The sequence below is a fragment of the Nicotiana sylvestris genome, chromosome 6, assembly GCF_000393655.2.
Source record: "Nicotiana sylvestris chromosome 6, ASM39365v2, whole genome shotgun sequence".
Classification (NCBI taxonomy): domain Eukaryota; kingdom Viridiplantae; phylum Streptophyta; class Magnoliopsida; order Solanales; family Solanaceae; genus Nicotiana; species Nicotiana sylvestris.
In genome coordinates this window covers 168,969,354-168,986,672 of record NC_091062.1, presented here as the reverse complement: position 1 = coordinate 168,986,672, position 17,319 = coordinate 168,969,354, and the positions used below count along the sequence as shown (strand labels likewise).

The following is a 17,319-nucleotide window of genomic DNA, read 5'->3' as shown; positions in this document are numbered from 1 at the left end:
CGATCCGGGAGATGCTCGATCAAAACGGCTTGCTCCAGTTCTTCAATTGTCGATTTCATTGCATCCAACTCTTCGGGGGCAACGAAAGTTCGAGGAGCGATATTCTTCATCCTCGGGAGTCTGTACGCTCCCAGACTCATCCGAGGTGGAGTGTATGGGATTCAGCGCCTCCTGGTAAACTGCGAACATTTCTTTTGCCGCATGATGTTCTCCATATATGGTTGTTATGCCATCCTTTGTCGGAAATTTTATCATCTGGTGCAGAGTTGACGGTATTGCCCTCATGCTGTGTATCCACAGCCATCCAAGCAATGCGTTGTACCTCATGTCACCGCTAATGACGTGGAACTTGGTGTTCTGAATTGTACCGGACATGTCAACTGGGAGGGCGATCTCTCCTTTCATGACTTTGCTGGCCATGTTGAAGACGTGGAGGACCTGGGAGGCGGGTATGATCTGATCGAGCAACCCAAGATGTTCTACTACCTTCGACCTGATTACGTTTGCCGAGCTGCCTGGATCCACGAGCACACGATTAATTCGAATGTTGCTTAAAAGAAATGAAATTACCAGCACGTCATTGTGCGGCTCTGCCAAGGTCTCAAGATCCTCCTCGCTGAATGCAAGGGTGTCTTCGGTCATGCGGTCTCGGATTGGCCTTTCTATTGCAGTGGATATTTTTATTCGTTTGATCACGGGTCCTTGGAAAATATCGGTCCCCCCGATAATCATATGAACGACATGCCGAAGAATCTCTCATTCTAGGTTGGATTTTTCCGAGTTTCCCGCTGAATTTCTCGGCATGCTCCCTGGTTGATGTGAGGACCGACGTTAATGCATTGGGCATCGCACGAGGTCGTTCCCTTGGGAATCGGCTCCGATGTGTTCTCAGGGTTTCGCGCTAGCACACCCATACCTGGAATAACCATACCGCTCTTTTCATGGCTTTTGAGGCTGTTATTTTCAGGTACACTTACCGGTTTAGGCATTTTGACTTGGAATCAAAGATCTTGGACAAGAAAGAGTGTGAAAGATAGCTTGTGTTGTATAGTAAAACCAGCAAGAAAATAATCACTATTATCTTTAGCCCCACGGTGGGCGCCAAACTGTTTACCCTGAAAATGGTAATAATCATTAAATTTGATTTTGTGGTTCTAAAAATACGTGATCTATTTTTATGCTAGTTGTCAGGCAGTGATGCTATGTGAAAGACTTAGAAATGAGATAAGAGCTTGAGAGCAAGGTGATAACCAAACTGAATCGCTGTCAATCGGGTCCTCGAGTTTGCTTATTCGGGGACTTGGGGTCGGGTTCGATGTCCGCCGAGGGCGGTCGATAGAGACTCACAGTTAGAATAAAATCAATGACGGCTCTTTATGGCCAATAATGGCAATAAATGGAAGCAATAATATCAAGAGAATGTGTTAGAGAGCAGAGAGAATGTTCTTGTGTATTTAGTATTGAGCAACAGATGACTACAAAATGACAAGGATCCCCTTTATATACGAGGAAAAATCCCAACATAGTACAAATACATTTATTACAAAGATATGGAGATGGGACAGCTAGCTGATGTCATGATTCGGGTCTCAACTTAGCTCACTAGACTTTGTCAGCTCTAGTTATGCGCGTTGGGAACTCCCCACTTTTCCATCATAATCGTTGGTCTGCATCGCCTCGAGGTCGAGCGTCGATAGCCCTCGAATGTGAACCTCGACCCTAGTCTCGAACCTGTGAAATATGCTTATGAGGCACCACAACGACGGAAAATTGGACCCTCCGATTTTACCGTATACAAAACGTTAGTTCAATAAACTAAACATAAAATAATTCCGACCCCACAAGTTGCTTGTGTGCTTAAGGAATTTAATCCCCTCAATGTTGCCCAAAGTTTTGGATTAATTTCTCCCAGGATAAAACGGAATAACTATTCTGTGATAGCGGTACTACAAATCACAGAATTTCAGCGAACTTAACAAACTGAGGAAATCACACTTGACAGTTGACACTTATGTTTATTTAGAAAATAATGCAACAATGTAGAAAAAAGGGGAGAAGATTTCAGATTTTTCATGTCTTAAAAATGAGATCAAGCCTCTAAGTTTATAGGCAATAAAAAGGTAAGATGAAGAGGTGCAATCCAAGAGGTGCCTCTTACATTTCCTATTCACACCTTTTAGGAAAAACCCAACAGTTTTTAAATAAATATGTATAAATATTAAATTTAGAACTCATTTATTAACACTTAAAGTCATTATTTTAAAATTCACAACCCATAAATTTAAAATCTTAGCCCCACCTCTAATAGTCTAATTTTTCGGTATGCTGTTCAAAATGTTAACCGTATGGCCTATTGAAAGTGGTCTGAACTCAACTTGGGCTTTGACGTTTTCACCATTGATGGTTAATAAGCGATGCTAGACCCAAACTCTATCCACAAAGAGGACTCACAATATTATATGGATGGATCATACTCAATTATTCATCCTTATTTTCTTGGGATTTTGGACGCAAAACTTGATGCAAAAATGAAGGGAAAAGTTATGTACCAATAAAGGTAACATATATCGATATAATAAATTAAACTAGGTAATATTTGTAAGGCTTTTAAAACCTTTCATTATCTTTTTCGTATATCCAAAAGGAGATATCAATTTTATGATCATAATAAATATTTTTTAATTCAAATTGTACGTAACTGATTGTACGAGATCATTTTCTTCCCCAAAAGTGCATATAATATGTAAGGATGCATGTAAAATATTTATCATATTTTTCTTTTAATATTCAAGTTCTACATATTATTATGAATTTATTCATATTTAGTTTCGTCGCGAAAAAGATTCGACAACTCTCTATATATATATTACGATGAAGGACTAGCGTATGAAAGTATTGGAGTATATATTATGCAAAACAGAAAGTAATAAATTGGTTAAGACTTGTTATCTTCCAGAAGTTACATAGACCATTTTGCACAAATGAAAGCACTTGCTAGTTGCATTTCAAGAATATCATTTTTTTTTTGTGTGTGTGATTCTTTTCAATGAAGAACGAAAATATTCCTTTGAAGCAAGAACTTGGCAACAATGGTATATACAGAATTTAATACAAGAAATTAAATCAAGAAGCTCTTGAACAGCGTGGCCATTGTTTATTGATCCTCTCCACTTGCAAACCATAAATGACAAGCCTTCTTTAAGACAAATATATATACATCTCTTTTACATATTGGTTGATAGTTTGATCCTAATTACACTTCTTTTTTTAAGAAAGTTTCGAGTTATTTTTTTTTCTTAGGGTCATAGAATGTTAGATATGGAACTATTATTTGGGAGAAAATGAATTCGAAATTTTAAAGTCTAGTCAATTCATAAAGGAAAAGTAATACGACCAATTATGTATATATTTTTAGTAAAAAAAAATTGGACCATCAGTAAGGCACCACATAACTTGACTAGCGATTATGACACTATAAAATACGTCTAGTCTTCATCTGTATATTTGTAAGGACGTCGAAAAGGGAAGCAAAGTAAATTTCATCCTTTATTTACTCTTTTTAAAGAAATTCAATTCTACAGCTTAGAAAAACTATGTTTATAATTTAATTGCGTAAATTTTCAAACCTTTTGTTCTGATGACAAATGAAAAGAAAGCTAGCTAGTTTGTTTCAATATTTAATCAAAACATATTTCTTTTTTATTTTTAATCTTAAAGTACTATTCAGATTTCGACATTCTAAATAATTTTTTATTATTTCAAAACTAAGAAAGATGGTTGGTCCGATTTTGGAGTTATTCCAATAATTTGACGGAGGTGTTCATATTGGGATACAAAATCTACCAGTCAATGTGTAATATAACCATCCTTAAGGTTTCATTAGTATTTGTTTCTCTTGCATTTTTGAAAAAGATGGGAGGGGAAATTTTATTATTATTTTTCAACCAATCATGCTAGTAAGTTGATGCAAAACTATTTATTAATCCTACTATAAGTTGTAATTCATTTAAAAAGAAGCATTTCTTATGTCCTGTTGGTGATACTGGTCTAATTTATAATGATTAATTTTTTTTTATACAAATAGCAGGCCAGTTTTATTATTTACTTTTTTGAGTCGATATACGTAGAATATACACTAATTATATATAGTTATATACATATTATACATAGATTATGCATATATTATCTATTTTCTAGCTATTTTTAGTTTAAATAATTGAGTGAGTTAATATAACGTTGACCCTATGTACTGATTAGTGGACCTCTTCGGGAAATAGACAAAGAGAAAGAGTGCATACGTGCACATAAGAATGATAAATAAATAAATTAAAATGGAATATAAGTAACATATCAAAGGTAATAATCTCTAGTGTCCAGTTCCAAATGAGAGGGAGCAAAGTAAAATGACTCATAAAATTGAAGGGCCAAAAAAAGGTAAATTGTAAGTTTAACTTTTACATAAACTTTTGAAGGACCATTTGGCCGAGGTCTTACTATGAACTTCTAGGAAAGAGATTTTAGTGTAAAAGGAAGTGGAAAATAAAATCTGAGCTGTGTTTTATCCCAATGTTAGTGACTGAGTGAGTTATCATAATTAGGTCATTTACAGCCATTAGTACGCCGAAATTTATGTCTAATCATTTTATGTAAATGTAAGATCTAGAAATTTAGGGTTTGTGGGGGGGGGGGGGGGCTAAGAGTTTTGTACTACCAACAACTATTGATTAATGAGTTTAAATTTTATGTACGACAAATTAAATCACTTATAGGATATTTATTAGAATATTTTTATGATAAGCATTATAAGAAGAATAATTAATATGTTATGATTCCTTAACTATTTTGATCATATAATAATTCTTTTACTATTAGTACATCAACTTAAATTCGTAACATTTAATTCAAGGTGAATAGGTTTGGTTAGAAAGGTAGTTGTTAAGGGACAAATACACGTTAAAAGCTTACACTAAAATTTCCTTTTCTTTCCCAAAAGAAAGCTAGGGCTAAAGACAAAAAAGAAAGGAGTAAAAAGGTAGCAAAGCCCCAAAACTTCATTTACTTTCCTTTTTTCCTCATCTTTTCCTCTCTTTTCTCATCTTACCCCCACGTCCACAAAAGGAACAATCTCCTCACCTCTCCCCTCTGGCTACCCCCAACTTTAGCCCCTCAAAGTGTCATTTTCTCACATATACTTCACACAAAAGAAACAACCATTCACTTCATATACCTTGTCATTTCTCCTCCACACTCTCTCTCTCTCTATCTCTCACTCAATCTCAAATCCTCCTTACAACTCTTACCTTCTTATTTTGATCATCAAACCCCATCTTAAGAAAACCTCAAATTTTCTCTTTCTCTTCTCTCTCCATCTCCTTTTAACCTCAAAATTTAGCTTCTCCATATTTTATCATCAATCTTTCTCAAACAAGGACCTTCTAGATATAGTCCTTTTCTTTAACCTACTTACAAACACAAGAACAAACTAAAAGACCTAGGGCCAACAAATAGAAGAAGTGAAAAAGGGAGACAAACTAATTGTGGCTGTTCTTGTAGTTTTCTTTTGATCAAGGATATATGGAGCTATTCCCAGCACAACCAGACTTATCTTTACAAATCAGCCCTCCAAACAGCAAACCATCATCAACTAATTGGAAGAGGAGTACTAATAATAGTACTACTGAAGATGAAATGGATTTAATGTTTTGGAGAAGAGCTTTGGAATCTAGAAACTCCAATACCTCTTCACTCTCAAAATCTCATGCTAATAATAATAATAATAATGCTTCTCTATTTGAGCTTTCTTTATCCAATCCTAAACCTACTCCTGAATTTAAATCTGGCCCTTTTCATCACATCCAAAACACTCACACCAATTTCATCCACTCTTTACAGCAAAACCATCTGCTTCAGCAGCAAAACCAAGGGCTTAACTCAGAACTTAGTTTTTTGAGACCTATAAGAGGAATTCCTGTATACCATCAAAACCCTCCTCCTCCTCCTGCTTCACACTACCCAATATTTGGTCAGCAAACTTTTGACAATACTAATACTGCAGCTACATTACCTATACGTTCTTCTGGTTGTTGTATTAATAATAACAATAACAAAACAATGTCTAATTCCTCATCGTCAAGAATCCCTTTTCAGACGTCCCAGCAATATCATCATCAAGCTGGGGTAATGCGATCAAGATTTTTGTCAAGATTTCCAGCAAAACGTACTATGAGAGCTCCACGGATGCGCTGGACTAGCAGTCTTCATGCTAGATTTGTTCATGCTGTTGAGCTCTTGGGTGGCCACGAAAGTAAGACTTCTCTTCTTCTTTTATACATTCATTGCTACTGCTTTTTGTTTCGTCTCTTGTGAGCCGAGTGTTTATCGTAAACCTCTCTTTAAAGCACACTACTTATCCAAACCCAATATATGAGATTACACTGAATTTATTGTTGTTGTATTAATTAATTGCAGTCAGAATGAGTGTTGGTTTAATGGGTTCAACGGAACCTATTGCCTTTATATATAAGATTAATTTGCCTATGATAACATGAACTCAATTAATATTGTTTTACCTTTTTTGGGGGGGAATTTAGGAGCAACACCCAAGTCGGTTCTTGAGCTTATGGATGTGAAAGATCTCACTTTGGCACATGTTAAATCTCATTTACAGGTAAATTTCGTAGACCACTTACTTTTAGCATATATCTCTAAGGTTGTTTGGTTTTAAAATTTCAATGTGCGTTTATGATAAAGAAGCTGTGGGGTGAAAATCTTTTGGAGTATTCGCAAAAGGCTATACTTTCATTAGACTTCGTAGAAAGAAGCCTATATTAGAAGAAAATGTCTAACACCTACAGACATTTCAAATTCCAATGCCTTCTTTTTTTAATACTACAAATTTCTATTTCACTAAGTCCTTAGAACTTCTTTTTTCAAACTAGTAGATCTGATGGTCCTGCAAGGCTATAATGCAGCTTTTTCGCGTTGGGCAATGAACCATTAATCCATGTAGGTTGTAGCAGTACGAGTTGTAGTAGAAGAAGAGTAGTAAAGAAAGAAAGCAAAAGCCTCGGGTTCAATTACAGAGGGGAGAGAAAGAGAGTCTTATTCATAATGATTCATCAATAATAATATCATGAGCTAAGGGAAAACCAGACAAATTAAAACCCCATAGATATGACGTGGGGATGGGGGTTTGGGGGGTGGGGGTAGGGGGAGGGGTTTGCAGCTTTGAGCAGACAAGTTTAGACACTCTCATTGCTAATCCTGCTACTAGTATTTTGAACCACCAATAAATTACTGTTAATTTTCTATTTCTAATAAGGAAGTACAAACGTTATCATGTCTCAATGATAATCCCATCTTTAGGGAATTTACACATTGCACTCTTCAATAACCATGTTTATATATGGGGTTTGTAAATATATTTTTGTATTATAACGGGCGATTTAGCAATGGATCTTTATATATATATATATATAATTTACGCCTTGGGAGGTGTGATCCTTTAATTTCACTTTTTGTTTACAGTTTATGCGTGTGCTTGAAGTATGTATAACCATGAAGTAGTGTCGCGAAATACTTAAAATCTCTTTCATCTTTAATTAAAGTATCTTTTGTTAGCCTTGAAAATATATTTTATTCAATGGAGAGCATTTTATCCAATTTAGTGACTCCATCTAGCGTGAATCTAGATTAGCCGGTCCAACAAGAAATATAAAGTGTGTACAAATTAGTGGTTGTACATGCACGTGTTTATGTATCAAAATGTGGTGCATGCACATGCATATTACATGCATGTATGCTCAATACATGGGGCACAAGCAAAAAGGTTGTCATCATTTAGCTGTAGGTACAACTTCTCTAAGAATTGTATCTATCAAGCTACGTGTATACAGTACTAGGAAAGGTCTATTCCATTATCTCACTCTTTGCACTTCGCTTCATTTTCTATGTATGTACACAATAGTATAATGTACAATACTATATATGTATTTTTGTGCAACAGAGCTTGAGTCTATACATACGTTATACTCCCTCCGTTTCATAATAAATGACATACTTTTCATTTTAGTCTGTTCCAAAACAAATAATACATTTCTAAATTTGGAAATAATTCAACTTTAAACTCTTTCATTTTACTTATTTACCCTTAATGAGAGCTTTTATAGCTACACAAATGTCATGACCCCACAAACTTTTTACCCCTTAAACTTTTAAGATCACAAGTTTCAAAAGTCTTCTTCTTTTTACTTAAACTCTGTGCCGAGTCAAACAATCTCATATAATATGAAATGGAGGGAGTACTTATTGGTATCACAATATCGCTAATATGACCATATCGTTCTATTTTGAGTTGCAAAAAGAATAAGATTTTTTTTCAAAACAAAATCTATTGTATATCAACTACTATTGTATAATGGTCATGGTTTACATTTTAATGCTACATTGCATCATTTTGTTATATCTTTGCAGATGTATCGGACGGTTAAGACTACCGATAGAGTAGCAGTTCCAGCTTCTTCAGGTTTATATATATTCATTATAATACGATTAATTAATTTTTTTTGTTCCAGGGTCTTTTCTAGAAAATAACCTAAGTAGTAGTAATTTTTTTCATTTTATATTTCTTGAAGCATATTGAAATTGTAGTCACATTTTTTTCTCGGAATGTGTTAGGCCAATCAGAGGTATTCGATAATGGGTCTTCTGGGGATACTTCAGAGGATTTAATGCCTGAAATTGAAAATTCAAGGAAGTCTGATTTATCTGAGCAACAAGGCAGAAATAACAATATGCATCTCCAAGATAAAGATTACCATGGTCTTTGGAGCAACTCTTCAAGGTGCACATTTTATATGCTACTCATACAGATTTTATTCTCTTTTTTCATTTATGATAAAATTATTGACGGTGTAAATAATCTTCATATTATCGGTGTAACTTAACATGTTATAGAAAATTCTTGGACTTTGGCCGTAATGCTGATGGGGAAAATTTAAAAAGGAAAAGAATGAAGAGAAAATTTAGAACCCCACGTATCACGTGAAAACTCTTTGTACTCCTCCTAAAGGTAACAAATCAGACAAAAGTAGTGTCCACTAGGCCATAAAACTTGTTTATTATTACTACTAGGCTGGGGAACAATATTAAGAGGAAGAAGAAGTTATAATGTGAGGTCTGAAACAAGATAAAATTTACGGACCACGCAATTGAAAACTTTGTCTTCAATTCATAAAAAAGGTTTAAATCTTTAGTAGAATTAATATCATAGCCAGGACTCAGAGATGAGATTCTCCTTCTAAGCCTAAGCCAGAGCATCTCAAAAAGTTGCATATGTATAAAAGATCAGAAAAAGAGAACCTCTTTTGGATGAAACTACGTGCGGTAAAGAAGAAAATGGGGAAAAAAATCAAAGATTTTTGAAAATTTTTGCTATTGTTTGGACATAGATTTAGTTGAAACTTGAAAAAATAATTTTTGAAGTAGTTTTGAAAAATAATTTTTGGAAGTTGAAATTATGTTTGGACATGCATTTTATTTGAAAAAAATTTGAAGTTTTGTGAGTGGGAGAACAAGTTTCACCCAAAATCTACCCTAAACTAGATTTTGGGAACTTGAAAAATAATTCAGAAATTTTTCAAAAATAAATCATTAATCTATGAACAAACAATGTTTTCAAAAAAGATTTGAAAAAAACGTTGCCAAAATGTATGGCCAAACGGGGCCTTAGAATAGGATTATATACCAAATGGCAAATCATTCTAGGAATGAGCATCTCTCTTTTTTTAAGATTTCGTGGGCTCAGATAACTAAGGCTGTTTGAAAAAGGACCTACCTCTAAACTTAGTGTCAAAGTTAAATTCTACTAGCTAGCTAGTAGTAAGAAAATGGCCCCATATGTTGAAAGCTTTTGTGCCAATTTAAAGACAAATTAAAGGTCTAAGGCTATTTTTGAAACTTCTTTAATTTGAAGATTGGTTTTGATTCTAGTAGTTAATGTGGCTTTCACATGTGTGGAGTGTGGTGGCAAACTTTTATGAACTATAGGCAAAAAGGGAATATCGTAAGTGAAGAAAGCAAGAAAAAAGAAAAAGATAAGAAGCTTTAAATAAGACTGTAAAAAGATGGCTTTAGTTTCATATTCCTCAGTTTGCTTTTTCTTCTTCTGCATGCATGGCTTCCACTGATGGAAAATATTCTTTTCAATTGCTATGGTTTTTGTCGCAGAGAAAGTTGGCAGTTGCATGGCAAACTTGGAGACTACCCTGGGAACATGCCATCTCTTGAGGTACTATATGCATTATCTCTGAAAATCTAGTTGCTTATAAAAGAATTTTTACGCTATCTTATAACTGTCTATAATAAGTGGAACCATTTATTTAGAAAATATTAACAGTATAGTGAATGTATATAAGTTAAATCCATATTGCAATGGCGATAGGCTTAAGTTTTCATCATGGATTATAACATAAAGTGGTTAAAGTTGAATGAGATAGAAAGGATTTCAAGCTTTTTACAAAAGATAAGGCAGCTCATTTTCAAAGACATAGGAAACTAAAGTCAAGAAATCCTTCCTAAAAAGATGTCTTTTTATTAATTTCCCTATAATGGCTTAGACTAGCTAATTAAGTAAGAATGGGCTATAATCAAGAATGCAGGGCTATAATTATATTAGTTCTTATATATATTCCCCCTAGTCAATATAATTTGTTCATCCTTTATTCAGATAGATTTACAATATTGTGTGTATACTTGTTGTTCTTCCTTACTAATTAATTCATTCTTTCGACCAAAAAAAGAAATTACAGCATAAAGAGATGGAAGGAAAATGCTTAAGCTATGATGGAATATCAGGAGAGGTGAGCTCATCAAGCATAACAGAGACAAGTCCAAAAAAGAAGCCTAATCTGGAGTTTACTTTGGGAAGACCTTCACAGTAAAAAGAAAAGAAAATCTCTGCTACTCATTTTGAAATCATTACTATAATCTCTGACAAGGGAGCTTAGCTAGCTGGTTTAAAGAAAAGAAAAGTAAAGAGAATCAGGTAATCCACAAAAACCAGAGAAAAGCAAAGGAAAAGAGAGCTAAAGAAAGACAGGAAGAAGGAAAAGGAGAAGGGTGTGACCTCTGAATCAAACAATATGTTATTTTATTCCCTTTCTAGACTTAGTGAAGAATATGAAATCTCATTGATTTTGTGTATTATTAGACTAGTCATTAGAGAGAGAATGATAGAAGAGGCTTTTTCCCTCTCTTTTTGTAACTAGTTTCTAGGAAGTGCTCTTTTACCCTGATAATTGTATGACGCACTTAAAGAAATATATAAATATTTGGGACGGCTCCCCATATATTTTGACAAGAATACTCATCATATTCACTATTTGCACCATAGTATATTAATTTCCATGATTAATTAGTACTCTGTCCCAATTTATGTGTCCGAGATTCAAACTTGTTTCACCGTAAAAAGTACTATAATTCACAATAATTAATAATTTAAAATATTTAAAAGATATGAAAAAATTACAGTAGTTGCTCGAAATCTGAACTCCACCATATAAATTGGGATAGAGGAAATAGTAAATTTGAGGTAACAATTGGTAATAATTATTTATGATTAAGAGATAGTTTATGGAAGACACATGTCATGTAGATATTGAGTGAGTGTAAACACAATGTGAAATAGATTTTTCCTTTTATTCCTAACCAATGTCACATGCTTTACACTATCACAACAAAGGAAAAAGTAGGAAAAGGGAAGGAAAAGATAAGAGGAATTTACTCGTAAAGGAGCTGAAAAATGAATGACTTAAGAAATGGAAAATAACAAAAAGAAAAGGACAAGATGAAAAGAAGAAAAGGATGTTACCATATTCCCTTTTTATGCTCATTATGTGAATAACTTTTCCTTTATCACTATCTTGCAACTATAGGTACTTCATTCAAAATTCTTTACTTGTCCCAATATTCTCCTCGCCTTCCTATCAGCGGCCCCCCATCCAAAAGAAAAAAAAGAACAAAGGAACTGACAGTACCTATGGTAAAGAATATATGAGTTTGCTTTTGGAGATAACTTAATTGATTCTGGTGGGGAATTATAGAAAACTATAGGTTAAAATTGAAACTCTAACTTCCCATTAACTGATTTAAATTGTTTTTCAGAATCGTAGACGATTATGTTGAAATGTATCAGCTGTTAGACAAAATACACTTTTAATTACTTAATTATATCTTCGACACAACTCTTTGCGTGCAGGCTTAATTTTTATTATGAGTTAAACACGTGAATTTTTTTTAATAATGAGTGCTGGTGAAACTCAATTGTAGGCAGTGGCGAAGATAAATTTCCTCAAGAGTGTTCAAACTTAAAAGAAGAAAAAAAAAATCTGACAAATTAAAGGTGTTCAATATATTTTATGTACCTCTAAAACTTGATATTTTATCTATATACGCTGTATAATTTTCCGACAAATTAACAACACTTACAAACGTGTAGCTTTGCCCCTGATTGTAGGGCATATGCCTTTTCTAATATTATATTAAAATCTGTGACATTTCATCTTAAACTTATGCTGTTAGAAAAGGCAAATTTTTAAAGCCTTAATTATATCTTCAATAGATCCGATGCAAAAGATTTCAACTTGATGGGAGTTCCTAACATATATAATTTCTTAGAAGCGACACTCTAAGGGGTTGTTTGGTATGGTGCATAACAATAATGCTGAATATGGTGTATTAGTTATGCTGACATATTTCTTATCAATTGTTTGGTTTGATGTATTAAAGCATTGCACAATTTCTAAAATAATTGTTTGTTTACAAAAATACCCTCAAAACTAGTCCATCACTCAAACTTTTTAAAAGAAACATATGTTGAGAAATATTTTTATATGAAAAAGTTTTAAAAAAACTATTTTATTTGTCTACCTATATTGTAAAATAAAACTAAATATTTATTTATAGAAAAGGAAATATGCTAATATTTATTTATTTACTAGATATATAATTTTATTTCTCACTGTTTGAATTATCTTAAATTTGCATTAATATAATAACTAGCATATTTAATCAAGCATAATTTTGAAGGACAATTTTGTCTTTAACTAAGCTAATACATGTATTAAAACCCATTGCATTGCTAATACCATGGTTTTCTATGCATTAGTTATGCATAGGATAATACCAAATAAGATGTATAACTAATGCTTGCATAACTAATGCATAGGTCCAAAATATCTACCAAACAAGGTATTATTATTACACAAAGCTAATGCAAACATTATTTTATCTAATGCATCCTACCAAACGAACCTGGTTAATTAAAACCTTTAATCCATTATTCTTTCACAAGAGTGATTGACATACTAGTTTCACCAAAATCATACTAGCTAGCTAGGTCTCCTAGTAATTGCAACCGTTCAAACCAATAGTCAATGGAAAAGGCTGCATTTGCATTCATTTCTGGAAGTGATAGGTTCTCGAACTTGTCTTTCTTTTAGGTCAACATTGTTTAGGCAAAAACGTAAACTTGTGGAAATATAATATTGGACCGCCTGCTGTCAAGAGTTACCCATTAATTGATACACAAGCTGTAAATTTTCCTTGATTTATTTTAAACTAATAGACAAAAGATAAAGTTGGCAGAAATTGATGTGGGGTTTTACATAGAGAATTGTTTTTGTTACCGATGGGTTTAGGGTCACTACCGTTGTGGGTGCCAAATTAGCTTGGGCTACCCAATTTTCGGGTTCGTAATTAAAAAATAGTTATTATTGGTAAAAATGTTGAAAAATAATCACTATTTAATACGGAGATAAAATTTGAACAAAAATATCCTAGTTGAAATACGGAAGATTCCAGCATAATATGTTGGATTATGGAACTCATTTGTGTAAACTTCTAGTATATTGTGTTGGAACTTCAATACATTATGAAATTCCAGCATATTAATTATGTTAGAATCTCATATGTCAACAATTCGAACTCCAACATATTATGCTGGAATTTTTTTTTTGAATTTTAAGGATATTTTTATTCATATTTTATTTTTACATAAAAAATGACTAAATTTTAATTACTTTTGAAATTGTGGATAATTTTCATTTAGTAGTTGTAAATTAAGTTGTTTTTTGTCTTTTGCCACTGTCTATAGAAATGTAAGTAGAAAAATATAAAGAATAATTAAGATGATTAAATATGTACAGCCCGATCCACACACACACACACACACACACACATATATATATATATATATATATATATATATACACACGCTATAAGTGTACCCCGTCTCAATCAATATCAATTTTTTATATTATAATAAAACTTATATTTGAGAAATATTTAAAAAGTGCAATTATGTTGAAATGATTAACTGTTTATTTTATTTAGTTATACAATAATGGAAGAAATTGCCTCTCCCATAAAAATACTTAATGAACTCAATCAAACATGTAACTTTAAATTGATTCCAATTTATAATTCAATTACTTAAGTTTCACAAGTTATTATATTTCTTTTAAAGTTTCAGCAAAAACAAATAATTTTGAAGACTTAAAGCTTTTAAAGTAAAGCTCTTTTAAGAACTTTGATTTCGCAAAAGATTTAATAAATGAACCAACAACTACATTATACCTCTGTGATATTTCTTTGGCAATAACTTTGAATTTGCATGAACACAAAGTAGCAAAATTATTAATCACATAGCTATTTGAATAAGCGAATGATTCTTCTCACATTCCATTACAAACCAGAGTACGTATAGAATTCACATTTTATTATTCTATTAGATTTGATTGATAAAAATTTTTACAAATAAAATACAGGTAATTTTTTCAGTCCAAGTAAAGAAAGAAATCATATAAGGCAAATCAAAGGGCAATGGGCATGTACCTTGCATTAATGAGAATAAGCTTTTTAAAAGTACATCAAATATATTAAAAATGTATTTACAGTATTAACATAAAAATTACAACAACAACAATAACCCAGTAAAATTTCACTAGTGGGGTCTAGGGAGGGTAGTGTGTACGCAGACTTTACTCCTACCCCGAAGGATAGAGAGGTTGTTTCCGATAGAACCTCGGCTGAAGAAGACGAAAAGAGGATTATCATCTATAAACCTTAGAAATAAATAACAACATCACAAGAATATAGAGAAAAAGCAAAACAATTAGTAGATAAAGCCCGAAACTGAGAGAAACGAAAGAGTAATGTGAACTCAACATTAACCACTAGCAGTCTAAGACAAAATCCTAACAGACTAACCTCACTCTGGTGCGCCGTAGGAATATGCATACCTACCTCCTATCCTACGACCCTAAGGCTCGACCTCCACCACTTCCTATCTAGAGTCATGTCCTCGGTAATCTGAAGCCTCGTTATGTCCTGCCTGATCACCTCTCCCAAATACTTCTTAGGCCGCCCTCTACCTATCACTGCGCCCACCAAAGCCAGTTGCTCACACCTCTTTACCATGACATCTAGACTTTTCCTCTAAACATGCCCGAACTATCTGAGTCTAGCTTCCTATAGCTTGTCATCCATGGGAGCCACGTCCACCTTCTCCCGAATATCTTCATTCCTAATCATATCCATCTTAGTGTGCTCGCACATACACCTCAACATCCTCATTTCTGCTACTTTTACCTTCTGGATATGTGAGTTCTTAACTGGCCAACATTCAGCCTTATATAACATAGTCAGTCTAACCACCACTCTATAAAACTTACCTTTGAGTATCGGTGGCACTTTCTTGTTACACAAGAACCTCCACTTCATCCACCCCACCTCTATGCGGTGAGTGACATCCTCGTCAATCTCCCCACTCCCTGTATAACCGACCCAAGGTACTTGAAATTAAACTGCCAATCTTGGGGATGACTTGTGATCAATCCTGCTACCGACCCAAGCCTAACGTCCAATCATGCTACCGACGGCTCAAAGTTGAACTTGCACTCTAGGTATTCTGTCTTAGTCTTGCACAAGTTCAAACCCTTATACTCAAAGGCATGTCTCCAAGACTCCAACCGCTCGTTGATGTTATCTCTCATCTCATCAATCAGAACAATGTCGTCAGCAAATAACATACTCCATAGTACCTTCCCTTGAACATGGTATGTCAGAGCATCCATCACCTGGGCAAATAGGATGGGTTGAGTGCAGATCCTTGGTGTAACCCGATAACAACCAAAAAATGCTCTGAGTCGCCTCCCACTGTCCTAGCCCGAGTCTTAGATCCATCATACATGTCCTTAATCACCCTAATGTAAGCAACCGACATTCCTTTTGCCTCCAAGCATCTCCATAGAACCTCTCTAGGAGTCTTATCATACGCTTTCTCCAAATCAATAAACACCATGTGAAGATCCTTCTTCACATCCATGTAATGTACTGCTCCACCAACCTCCTAATAGGATGGATAGCTTCCATAGTAGAACGCCCCTGCATGAACCCGAACTGGTTATCTGAAATAGACACGATCCTCCTTACCCTCACTTTAACTACCCTCTTCCAAACTTTCATGGTATGACTCAGTAATTTGATACCATTATAGTTATTACAACTCTGGATATCACCTTTGTTCTTGTACAACAGAACCACCATACTCCACTTCCATTCCGGCATCCTCTTTGTCCTGAAAATAACATTAAACAGCCCAACCACATCAAACATGCTCTACCCACACACCTCCAAAATTCTACTAGAATCTCGTCTGGCCTGGTAGTTCATCCCATGCCCATCTTACGCATAACCTCCACGACCCCCACAACCTTGATGCGCCTACAATACCTAAAGTCACAGTGACTCTCGGAATGCTCCAATTCACCTAGCACAATATCTCGAACCCCTTCTTCATTCAGAAGTTTATGAAAGTAGGTCTGCAATCTCCGCTTAATCTGCTCCTCCTTCATCAATACTCTATCGTCCTTGTCTTTGATGCATCTCACTTGGTCCAGATCCTGATCCTTCCTCTCTCTTACCTTGGCCAGCCCGAATAACTTCTTCTCCCCGCCTTTGTCCCCCAGTTCCTTGTATAACCGAGCAAAAGCCGTAGTCTTTGGCTTTCGTATCGCCATCTTTTCCTCCTTCTTAGCAGCCTTATACCTCTCATGTTCGCTTTTCTCTCCTCCTCGCCATTGCTACCTACTAACTTCAGGTACGCCACATTCTTTGCTTCTACTTTACCTTAGACCTCTTCATTCTACCACCAGTCGCCTTTGTGTCCACCAGACTAGCCTGACGAGACCCCTAACACCTCTCTTTCCACCTTCCTTATACAATCCTTCATTGTAGAACACATATTGCTCGTGCCCCCAC

The 17,319-nt window shown here is 34.4% G+C and overlaps 2 protein-coding genes across 2 annotated transcripts; one reads left to right on the top strand and one right to left on the bottom strand.

The window, feature by feature from the left end:
- The first annotated feature begins 5,205 nt into the window (after nucleotides 1-5,205).
- Nucleotides 5,206-11,364, top strand: LOC104244579 (probable transcription factor KAN2). The gene is made up of 6 exons (XM_009800031.2): nucleotides 5,206-6,304; nucleotides 6,591-6,667; nucleotides 8,473-8,524; nucleotides 8,677-8,842; nucleotides 10,228-10,288; nucleotides 10,800-11,364. The coding sequence occupies exons 1-6, from the start codon at nucleotides 5,575-5,577 to the stop codon at nucleotides 10,938-10,940; spliced, it is 1,227 nt and encodes a 408-aa protein (XP_009798333.1). The 5' UTR covers nucleotides 5,206-5,574; the 3' UTR covers nucleotides 10,941-11,364.
- A 4,559-nt stretch (nucleotides 11,365-15,923) lies between these two features.
- On the bottom strand, nucleotides 15,924-17,078 carry LOC104244581 (uncharacterized). The gene is made up of 4 exons (XM_009800034.1): nucleotides 16,792-17,078; nucleotides 16,492-16,636; nucleotides 16,190-16,408; nucleotides 15,924-16,136 (listed from the first exon to the last, which is right to left on the bottom strand). Exons 1-4 carry the CDS (start codon nucleotides 17,076-17,078, stop codon nucleotides 15,924-15,926), a joined length of 864 nt encoding a protein of 287 aa, XP_009798336.1.
- Between the last annotated feature and the right edge of the window lie 241 nt (nucleotides 17,079-17,319).

What these genes read in the sequence shown, in the direction of transcription:
- LOC104244581 (XM_009800034.1), bottom strand. Translation starts at nt 17,078, where the DNA reads ATGGCGATACGAAAGCCAAAGACTACGGCTTTTGCTCGGTTATACAAG. An exon ending in GAGAGTCACTGTGACTTTAG is followed by an intron (nt 16,637 to 16,791) that starts GTATTGTAGGCG and finishes TGTTATTTTCAG; the next exon opens with GACAAAGAGGATGCCGGAAT. An exon ending in AGAGGGTAGTTAAAGTGAGG is followed by an intron (nt 16,409 to 16,491) that starts GTAAGGAGGATC and finishes CCATCCTATTAG; the next exon opens with GAGGTTGGTGGAGCAGTACA.
- LOC104244579 (XM_009800031.2), top strand. Translation starts at nt 5,575, where the DNA reads ATGGAGCTATTCCCAGCACAACCAGACTTATCTTTACAAATCAGCCCT. An exon ending in AGCAGTTCCAGCTTCTTCAG is followed by an intron (nt 8,525 to 8,676) that starts GTTTATATATAT and finishes GGAATGTGTTAG; the next exon opens with GCCAATCAGAGGTATTCGAT. An exon ending in CTTTGGAGCAACTCTTCAAG is followed by an intron (nt 8,843 to 10,227) that starts GTGCACATTTTA and finishes TTTTTGTCGCAG; the next exon opens with AGAAAGTTGGCAGTTGCATG.